The following is an 11,029-nucleotide window of genomic DNA, read 5'->3' as shown; positions in this document are numbered from 1 at the left end:
ATGTCCTAGAAGTAACCAGAAGTCCTGAACTTTGAGCTCTGCCCACCATGTTTTATTTCCTAAGAGGTAGCATCTAGATTAAAATGACAATAATCTATTTAAGGTGATTTGCATAAATACCAACAGCCCCAAAAGATAAAATTATATGTTAACAAGTGAATGATGAACATGAGAACAAAAGAAAACCAGGAAGAGAGAAAAAAAAACATTAATCCAGGAGCAATTGCAAATCCATCAGTTTGGTCTTTTTTTCCCCCATTAATTCAACAAACATTTGTGGAAAACTTACTAAGTACCAAATACTGTGCTAGGTGCTGTAGAAACAATGTGAAATAAAAATACTAAAGACCTTACAGTCTAGAATGATGACAGATCGGCCCCTCTACAATCACAGTGCAAAAAATGTTCTATGAAAAAGGCAAATATGGGTACAGTTGGGGAGCCCAGCAGAGGGCTAAGTACATCATAGTGAGAAGTCAGGGCTGCTTTCCTGAGAAGGCAACTTTTGAACTGTGTTTTGAGGAACAGGTAGGAGTTCTTTAGACAAAATTGTGTAGGGAGTACAGGAATGGAGACATGGGATAGTATGATTTTCTCAGTAAACTGCAAGTAGTTCTATATGACTAAAGGAAATGGTGCTTTAGGAGTCCAAAAGTCTAGAAATCATGCTACTTTTCCTGGGGAAAATCTGCATTTTTGGTGTTGGTACGAGTTAGGGAGGCATGGAAACATGCCTTAGGAAAGGGTTGGTTATAAAGACTTCTTTGACTGAAACCAAAAAAAGTTAATTTCTAACTGGAATTTGAAAACTAGATGAGATTTCTTAGAGATATGGTATGACCTTTACTGAATTCACACTGGACAAGCTGACTTCATCTCCCTCTAGAGCAGCCCTGAAAAATAGAAATGCAATGTGAGTCTTATGTGTGACTTAAAAAAATTTTAGGAGCTGCATTTTTTAAAAAAGTGAAAACAAACAAGTAAAATTAATTTTAATAATATATTTTGCCCAATACATCTAAGAAAATATAATTTCAACATATAATCAATATTGCCTTGGTTAATGTCTTATTTTGTATTAAGTATTTGAAATTCAGTGTGTTCTTTCCACTTAGAGCATATCTAACCTTGGACTAGCTACATTTCAAGTGCTCAATAGCCACATATGGCTGGTGACTACTGTCTTGTACAGTGCCCGTATTGAACTTGACAGTAATGGCTTGAGAATCTCTGCAGATCCGCACCAAGCTATCAGGAAAGACCTCCTTTAGCAAAATCTATGCTGAGGCATGATTATTCATTAATATAAAGATAATCCCAACCAGATAATCTATAGCAGGAGATAATGTCAATGTGATTTTTACCAAACTGTAGAATGTTTTCTTTGTTTACAACCTAATATTGATAATCCAGGAACACAAATCTTTCCACAAAATAATGAACTCCTCTACTAAGGTGTAAGAGTAAAATGAAAAGTTTCTCTGCATTCTCATCCTATTTGGTTGGTTAACACTTTGCTATTCTATCACCTTTCGGGCTGATTCGAAGTTCCAGTTCAGTACAGACTAAATCTCAGTCCACCACTGAAATCCCCAATAGGTATCAATCAACAAGAATCTTTCAGCCAAGATTGGCCTTGAATATGGGCAGACCCTCACAAAACAGCTAAAACAGACATCTTAGAACTGGTCAGTCATTCCCTCACCTGATTCTATAGGTGTAAACACTCCAGTAGAGAGAAAAAAAATCACTGGACTTGGTGGCAGCATGCCTGGGTTCAAGTCTCGCTGTTTATTTTTCTAGCAAATCAATTAATCTCCCTGAATCTCAATTTCCTTTTTTATAAGTGAGGAATAAGAATAATGACTCAAAAATGACTGGCATTGGTATTAAATGCCACAGATGCATAAAAACATGCCTGTGAACCAAAAAGTGTTAGGCAAATTAGGTATAACTAATATTATTTTGCCCAACTATGTAGATCTTTCAGACTTGAAATTTCTCTTACCTGCACTCTAAGTACCACATCCTTCTTTTCACTCTATCCTTCGCTCTTGATATTGTTTCCTTTATTTTCATACAATCCTGTTGAGCCCTATCCATTCCCTGACATAAATTTCCATTCTATTAGCCATCCTCACCCCCTGAATATTTTCTCCTGCTATTTGAAACAAACATTTTGTTGTGAACATATTCATCTACATATCTACCTTCACCCCAAACACTTCCTCCTTAACATGAACTGAGGCCTGGTTTAACCACAAGTGCCTTCATTTTCCTTGTAGCCCTCCCACACCACAGGGCTTGAATAAAAGCCCTTTTCACATGAAATGCAATATTCCTAGTTCTTACTACCTAAGTGGTGGGTCTTAACAGTATTCTTAGTAGCAAAAGTGTAGGAACAATTTAGTTCAAATCATCATTTAAAGCAGATTAAATCATTTCCCATTGGTATAGATCAGGAGTGGGGAACGTCTGGCCCGCAGGCCAAATAAGGCCCTCGAAATCATTTGGTCTGGCCCTGCCAAAGCATTAGTGGTGAGTTAATGAAATGTTTGACCAAATATAGCAGGCTAATTTTTTAAGTTGAACATTTTCTATAGCCTACAAATAATGTTATAAATATCCAAATGGCCCTTGGCAGAAAAAAAGGTTCCCCACCCCTGGCATCAATAACTTTGCTTCAGCAAGGGAAATAGATGATTGTTCACACAAAACCTTTGGCATTTGATCATGTGCTCATTATCTTAAATGTTAATATTTTACAGAAAGCAAATGAGTTCTTTCACTAGATATTTCGCCTTGGTAAAGACAATAATGTGAACCTTAGTAACTTATAAATCCATAGTAAAGAGAGTTGTGTACTTTGTTTCATTTTTCTTTTTCAGAAAATACAGGGTGTCCCAAAAAATGTATACACACTTTGCATAATGATTAATTCCAATGGGTTAAATCTGAAAAGAAAGAAACATCAACTGAGCTATCAGCTGTTAAAGTGTATGTACATTTTTGGGATACCTATAGTTTGTTTCTTCCAATATACCTTTGCCCAACATCAATCATGCGTGGGATCTGAAGTTTTGATACATAAAGTGTGCACAGTAATTGAAATAAAAACAAACTGCATCCTTCTGCTTCTATGAAATAAAGGCTACTTTTCCCTTTTCAAAGTTTGTTATGATCACAAGGAGAGGAGGAGGGGAACCGTGAGGAAAAACTGTAAATCTTGAAATGGGCAAAAAAATATCACTGAGTATCTGACAAGAACACCTTTCTGGACAATTTCTGCCTTTTATTGTTTATGAGTTATTTTGCAAATCTGTAAGTTGTATATAAAACTAACATAATGTAAATGATTCCTATCCAAAGAAAATCAAGTGAATTGTGTCTGGTGGAACATGATTAATGACTACTTGATAAATAAACTGGTGCATCTTTTTTTAAATGAATATCACCATTCCTCAATTCCTACGTATGCATGCTTCCTTGAAGACTCCTTTGAACTAGTTTTAATATTTTACTAGTTTCCTCACTAATGAATGAAATAATAAAGTATTTGATAGAATTTATTTTTTATTTGTATGAATCCTAATTTTACCTCTTTTTTTTAAAAAAGGTATCTTTTACAAATTGGTAGTCACAAAATAGTCATGGGGACTTAAAGTACAGCACAGGGAATATAGTCAATAATATTATAATAACTATGTATGCAGTTATCTAAAAGGTATCTTTTAAAGATAAAGACTATACATTGACTAAGGAAGGTAAGTTCTTAGAGACCCAAGAAATCTGAGCTAGGGGTATCATATTATTCTTGTTTTATAAATGAAAAAAAGAAAGCAAAAGAGGAGAAGTAATTTGTCTATATTCAAATAATTAGCAAGAAGCAAAACCAGAATTAACAACCTAAACATTTGGCCTCCAGAATCCATGTGATGAACCATCACACAATAGTTCTGTACAAGGTGTTCTTGCTTTAAAAAAAAAAAAGACAGTACTAAACATTCTTAGCTAATATTTAAACCAGGGTCTCTCAACCACAGCATGATTGACATTTGGGGTCTAATAATTCTTTGTTGTGAGATACTGTCCTGGGCATAGTAGGATGTTTAGCAGCATCCCTAACTTCTGCCTGGTGGCAAACTTCCCTCTGCCCCATGCTGTGACAGCAAAAATATCTGGAAGCATTGCCAAATGTCTCTTGGAGGGAAAAGTACCCCTTCATGAGAACCATTGATCTATAATCTCTAATACAAACTAGCAAAATAAAATCCTTGACATCTTAATAAATAAATATTGTGAAGCAGAGATAACTTTCTTTAATGCCTATGAAAAGAGTTGAATTAATCAACAGGCTGATTTACTGGTATAAGGCATATTTCACAATGATTACCTTATGGCTGACTGTATTTCATCAGCAGGAAGTGTGTAGTTTTTCGTAGGATCTGTAACCACAAACCAGAATGACACCCTCTGGGTTATATTGCAAAGTAAGACATGGGAAATTCTGCAAATGATGGGAAGAAAAAAAAACACTGTAAGTAAATTATACCACATTTCATTGGACCATCCACTCTGGTGTTATTGCCATCTTAAGAGATGTCTTAGCTATTAATGAAAAGTAATTTCTACCATTATGAAGAGAGGTATTATTAAGAATAAAATAACATAGGAAATTTCTTTTGTTTCAAAATCAATACTTGAGGACCATTCCTTAAATAAGGACTCTACCAAAAAAATAAAATCAAGAAGAATTATTTAGTAGAGAGCTTTAGGGACTTCACTTTCCATCACCTGTTAGCTGGCAGCACCCCTGCCTTCCAAACACTGGGCCTCTCTGAACCACTGAAGCTTCTCGGATCCAGATAAATCCATTGCCCACTCTTGATCCAATAGTTGCTCTAATGGCCACTATTTCTGTCCCTCTCCCACTCCAGTATTGGGGTTGGACCAATAACAGACCTCCAAACTGAAGTGTTATGTTCAGTTTACCATAAACCTTTGAACACTGTTTTTGCAGTTACCTGCTTTCCAACCGTAAATTGGAAATGTGCTTCCCTCTATTCATATACATGTATCCACCCACCCAAGGGCACCCTGACCTCTGTGCTAAGGAGACAGTACTGAGGCCTCTCAGCCAATGCAAGAAAAGAAAAAGGAGATTTGACAGACATCTCTGGTTTGAGACCTAGACACCAAGAGAAGGAGGCCAAGCCTAGAGTGCAGGTCGTCTGCCTTCAAGCCCGTATGGAGAAACGGAGTGATCCTTTCCCTTGTGCCCAGGCCTGGGACTCTGCTCCTGGTGCAACAGGTCGAAAGGAGGACAATACCACTACCCTCCCTAAGCCTTTCCTGGCTGCCATCCACCCTGATGCAAGGACATCACCAGCACAGGTCACAGAGTCACAGCTGGAGACTGTGAGAGAACTGTCATGCTGGTGTCTTATTACTTGAGGCCCTGCCACCACCAACTCCTAAGATTCAAAACCACAGTTCTTTTACCCTGGTGAGTACTACTCTGCCCCTGCATGAGTCAAGGATACTACCAGGTCACCTACCACCATGCCAGCTGGCAGGTCTGCCAAGCCCCAGAACCCCCTCTCCTTGTCTGGTAGCACCCACATATAGAATCACTGCTAACAATCAAACATTTGCCTTCCTCCCACCCACCTACTCACCCCTACTGCCTTTTCCTAGGAACACACTAATGAGGAAGGCATTTTTCACCCCTGCTTGTCCAGTTTGCATACTAAAAAGTTTGTTCTTATTTTAAACATTAAGTATAGGCATCGTTATTATCTTGGAGATTGTCAGTCTTTCTTTCAAAGATTCATATAATAGGATTCTTCTACACCACAGTTTCTCCAGCTTGGTACTGTTAACATTTGGGGCCAGATAATTCTTTCTTGCTTGTTGGGTGCTGTCCTCTGTATTGCAGGGTTTCAGCAGAGTCCCTGGTCTCTAACCTCTACGTGCCAGCAGCATACCCACATTGTTAAAATGTCATTGCCAAATATTCCAGGATGTGGGGGTGGAGGGGCTTGGAAGGAGGTGTGTGTGTGTGTGTGTGTGTGTGTGTGTGTGTGTGTGAGAGAGAGAGAGAGAGAGAGAGAGAGAGAGAGAGAGAGAGAGAGACCGACCCTAGTGGAGAATCTCTGAGAGACAGTGACCTCTACTGGCAGAAACTGTTAAGCTTGTTCTCCCAAAATGTGTGAGTTTAAAACATGTCCAAAATACAGAGAGATGAACAAAATAAAGTGCATGCTTGGCAAAATTATTTTCCCTAATTTTGTAGAATGCTGTAGTGTGTGAATTATTCATGGTTTTGCCCTTATTAATAATCAGTGTAAAGTTTTTTTTTTAATGAGCTACTTATTTAAGCTCTGCAGGTTGTCAAAAATTAAAAAGTAAGATAGCAACAAATGCTGGTAAACATGTAAATTAGAATCCCAGGCAGTGCAGTGAATGTCCATGGGTCCAGCCATTCTGGAAGTGTTTCCTAGAACAGAATGTGGCTACCAGAAGTTCTCTTACAGAGAGAGAGAAAGAGAGAACTATATCAGTGAGACTGTTCTCTGTCAAACTGTTTGTCAGAGCTAAGAACTGGAACAACCTCAATGTCCATCAGTAGGGGAACAGATCACGTAAATCTGGTCTGTGCTATCAAGCCAGTCCACAGATTCAAGGAAAGAAAGAGCCCAGGGCATCTGGACTATTGAGCCAGATAATTCTGTGTTGGGTAGCTGTGCTGTGCGTTGCAGGATGTTTAGCAGCAACCCTGGCCTCTCTCCAGTAGTTGTCATTAGGCCACCTCCGCTAGTGACAATCAAAAATGTCTGCAGGCATTGCCAAATATCTCCTGAAAAACAAAGATCACCTCCAGTGAAAAGCTACTGAACTAGAGCTACACTTTTATAAATAAAAGGATAAATCTCAAAAATACATTTATTGAATGAAAAGGATGGGAGGTGTAATGTTATATGTAGCACATGCCATTTATATAAATTAAACAAACACCAAGTAATACTGCTAGCATAAGAGAGGAGGCCAGGAGCCAAGTAAGTGGTCATTTGAACATTTGCCTATGATTTTCCTTCCACCTAAAGTCTCTTTAAATACTGCTCAAACATGAATTTTGTGGTATTTGTCTTTAGAGGCAGAAAATAGCTCTATTCTCCCTTGGAGCTTGATTTCTAAAGGGGTGGGGACAGACGATAACCAAGTAAATAAATGTACACACTGCCAGGTGGGAGAAATGCTGTAAGAAAAATAAACAGGAAGAGGAATACATACACTCCATCAGTTCTTCCCTGTGTCCTCCTCACCATGGTACTACACTGTCTCTTACTATGAATTCAAGTTATTTATTCAGTGTTTCTTTGGGGTGCCAACTCATGCTTTAATACAGCACTTTGGCAAATAAAGTAAAAACATTTGAAATAAAAATTCCCAAAAGATTAAAATGATGCTGAAAAGAGTAAAACCAACATTTTCAACGAAGATAGTTACTGTTAGGTACAAAACGTCTTGGACTAAAACTCTACAAATGACGCTTTTCTTTGGAAGATTACTTCCTGTTATTTGCTAGATTAGAGACTAGGCTTTTCACTCTACATGACTAGAAAGGGCTTGAGATCTTAGTGTGTTAATGAGAACACTGCTGGCATTTTGAGGAGGAAATTCCTCATTATGTGGCAATGTCCTGACATGGGTATCACATTGGTTATCTCTCATCCCCACCTTCTAAATGCCACAACAATTTCCTATAATAGATATAACCCAACAACACACCATTTCCATATGCAACCTTGATATGCTACATGGCTGGAATCAGTACTATACCCAGGTTAAAAACACTTATAAATCTCTTCAGACATATCAAGGTCATGAAAAACAATGGAAGATGGATAAACTGTTAGATTGGATCAGCCTAAAGAGGAATAGATTCTAGAACAGAAACAGGACATTAGTCTAAAAAAGGGAAATCTGAAAAATGCCACAGTTTAATAACATAGAGCCAATGTTAATTTCTTAATTTTGATATATTTATCATAGTTATTTAACACTAGAGGCCTGGTGCACGAAATTAGTGCATGGGTAGGGTCCCTAGGCCTGGCCGGTGATCAGGGCCTATCGGGGCCTTCCGGCTGCTGACCGGGGCCTTCATTCCGTGCCGCCCCCTGGTGGTCAGCACACGTCATAGCGAGTGATTGAACTCCCGGTCTCCCAGTCCAACTTCCAAGGGGACACTGCATATTAGCCTTTTATATATACAGATAATAACATTAGGAAAATGGGTCTAGAGTAGAAATTCTGACCCTCAGTGCATTTTAGGCTGGCTAATTCTTACTTGTGAGAAGTTGTCTATTCTTTTGAAGGATTTATGCAGCATGCCTAGGCTCTACACACCAGATGGCAAGAACATATCAAATTGTGAAAAGCAAAATGCCTCCAGACATTTCCAAATATACTCAGGAGCAGTGAAGGGACAAAATACCCTCAGGTTGAGGACTACTGGGATACAGAATCTCTCTGCATTATCTCTGCAATTCTCTTGTAAATATACCTTTTTTTCAAATTAAATACAAACACACAAATACAGGAGCAAAGCAGTTATTTTTAAAGTTCCCTGGGCACACTAAAATGATCTACAAGAATAAAATAAGACAATGGATTAAAAATAGTTCTTACTTGCTTCATGGATAAAGAGATAACAGATACACATGTACTTAGAAAATCAGGAAGAGGTGTGCTCAAATGCAAGATAATGGCATCTGTCAGCATAAGGGTGCTTTTAATATTTACACAAAATTTTAAAAATGTGTTCTGTTGTGTACTAAATTTTATCGAGTATTTATTAGGATACCCCCCCCCCCACTGTACTGGTGTCTTAGGAAGCACTATTTCCATAATTTACCCAAGACTGATATTACCAAAAAAAAGGGCAATACTTTTAGCTGCATAGGGTCTTCTTCAACCGAATACTAAGTATACCTCCTGCATGGCGCTTCCAGGGAGAATAGTAAGTCTAAGACGTTAAACAAAAAAATCACTGCCTTTCCTCAAGTGTGGGGAGGCCTGGACTGAAGGTGATTCTCCAAGAATTGGCTCCATTGCCATTTCTCATCAATGGCGCCAAACAGGGCCAAGTGCATCCAAGGGGTCTAAGAATCAGGCTCTTGTTTCTGGAAATCAAAAGGACTAAATAGGAGCTGGGATGCTGTCTTACAAGCACAAGACTGTTAATCCCCTTACCATGGATACAACAGCACGTTGTTCCTTTTTTAGATCACAAGACTTTTCCTTGAATAGGCAGAGGAGGAAACCCATTTGTGCCCTACACCATTAACTCAGAAAGAAAATGTCATGCCTGAGTTAGACTTCTACCTCTCTTGCTAAAAATGATAGATTATCTTAAAAGCCAATATTTGAGTAAAATTTTACATTTAGATTATATTTTCCATAGAAATGATTTTCAATATTTCAAAGTTCCTGTGAAGCTATTTTAGTAAATCTGGCCTAAATCTTATTGTAAAATCTTGAAAACACCTGGTTGTCATCTTCAATCAAAGTCCCAACAAAACTTCAAGTAACCTGACATAATGAAATCAGAACTTTCTATCATTTAAATTTTTCTATACATCTTCCATTCTACTATTAAGAAAATCCAAAAAAAGAAAACCACTTGCTATCAAGGATTGTAAGAAAATACTATGAGCACTAGGATAGGGGTGGACTACAAGGGGTCAGTGGGAGAAAAAAAGGGGCATATGTAATACTTTTAACAATAAGGATTTTTAAAAAAAAACAAACATTTGTTAGTAATGATTCCAAAAGAATCATATTTAGTCTGTCCTCCTATAATATCTGGTAGAGCCAGCTTCTTGGGTGTGGGGGCCTAAGCTGTATGAAACCTGGTTTTACCCATCATTTAAATATCAATGCCTACCACATACTACTTTCTATTCTTAATTTAATTCTCTGGATCCAACCACAGTAATGCAGTTCAACAGGCCAGCCTCAGTAGACCACAATAAAAAAAGAGGTCCATGTTCCCCTCACCATTGGCTTTGGGTGCTCTGTCAGCTCTTGCTTCTTGAAGGCATTTGGAGCAGTTGGGTAGCTTTCCTGTCACTTCTGGCTATTACAAAGTCTCTCCCCTCACATACAACCAGACAACTGTACTCTCTGTGAGCAACTCTCCACCTGACTGGAGGCTGAAAGGGAAACAAGCAAGGCGATCACTCAGAACACACAGTCACTGGTGCGGCATGGGCCCCAACTCAGCATGGGCCCAGCTGTCAGCACCCCACCTGGCTGCAGGGTGTATACACATTGGAACTCAGTCCCGCCCGAGTGCTATGGGGAAAAGAGTGGAAATGCCACAGCCTCTCTGTAGCCTCACACCCTCTGCCTCTCCGAATCCCCAGCCTTCTCTCCCACCGCCTGCTTGGGCTGATGGGGACTGGATCGGTTCAGCTCTCCAGCACCTCCTGCGTGCATGCAGCCAGGCCTCCCTTTAGAAAGGACATTCTCTTTCACAGTCAGTCAATGTTACACTGGACCAAGAATATGCCAACTGTGGGTTTCCCAATATGCCAGGACATCCTCAGGAGATACTGAGCTCGCTGTCATTGGAGGTGATTAAGCTGGTATAAGAGATACTATAGTAAGGACCAGGCAAAAAGTGGGATGAAAATGAGAGTACTACTCATTATTCTGTTTATTTCTTGACTATCGTTAGTGAGTTACTCTATAACATTTTCAATTCAGTGCATCTCAGTATCTTCAAGTTTTCTGTAATATTCATAGAATAAGCAATAATGGGGTGGGCAAAACAATAGACAGCAAATGTTCAAGATTTGAATCCCTGAAGCCATCCCAGAAAGGGATATTTCCAGAATTCACTCTGTTTCACACTGGCACCAGAAGACCTCTGAAAGGCAATATACTTTATTTATTTATTTATGTATTTAAAATATGTTTTTTATTTATTTTAGAGAGTGAGGAAGGGAGAAGGAGAGTGAGA

General features: G+C 38.7%; 1 protein-coding gene across 3 annotated transcripts in view; it reads right to left on the bottom strand.

The window, feature by feature from the left end:
• The window catches only part of TMEM27 (transmembrane protein 27), a 28,471-nt gene that overhangs the window by 9,824 nt on the left and 7,618 nt on the right, over nucleotides 1-11,029 (bottom strand). For 2 of the 3 annotated variants that reach the window (XM_005871860.2, XM_005871861.2), the window contains one exon: nucleotides 4,394-4,507. The exons of the other annotated variant lie outside the window; for it this stretch is intronic. In XM_005871860.2, the coding sequence (XP_005871922.1) occupies nucleotides 4,394-4,507 (114 nt within the window). The remainder of the gene's footprint in view (nucleotides 1-4,393; nucleotides 4,508-11,029) is intronic. 3 annotated transcript variants of the gene reach the window in all.

Source organism: Myotis brandtii, unplaced genomic scaffold (assembly GCF_000412655.1).
Source record: "Myotis brandtii unplaced genomic scaffold, ASM41265v1 scaffold359, whole genome shotgun sequence".
NCBI lineage: Eukaryota > Metazoa > Chordata > Mammalia > Chiroptera > Vespertilionidae > Myotis > Myotis brandtii.
The sequence above is the reverse complement of the archived record's forward strand: the minus strand, read 5'-3'. Positions and strand labels throughout refer to the sequence as shown.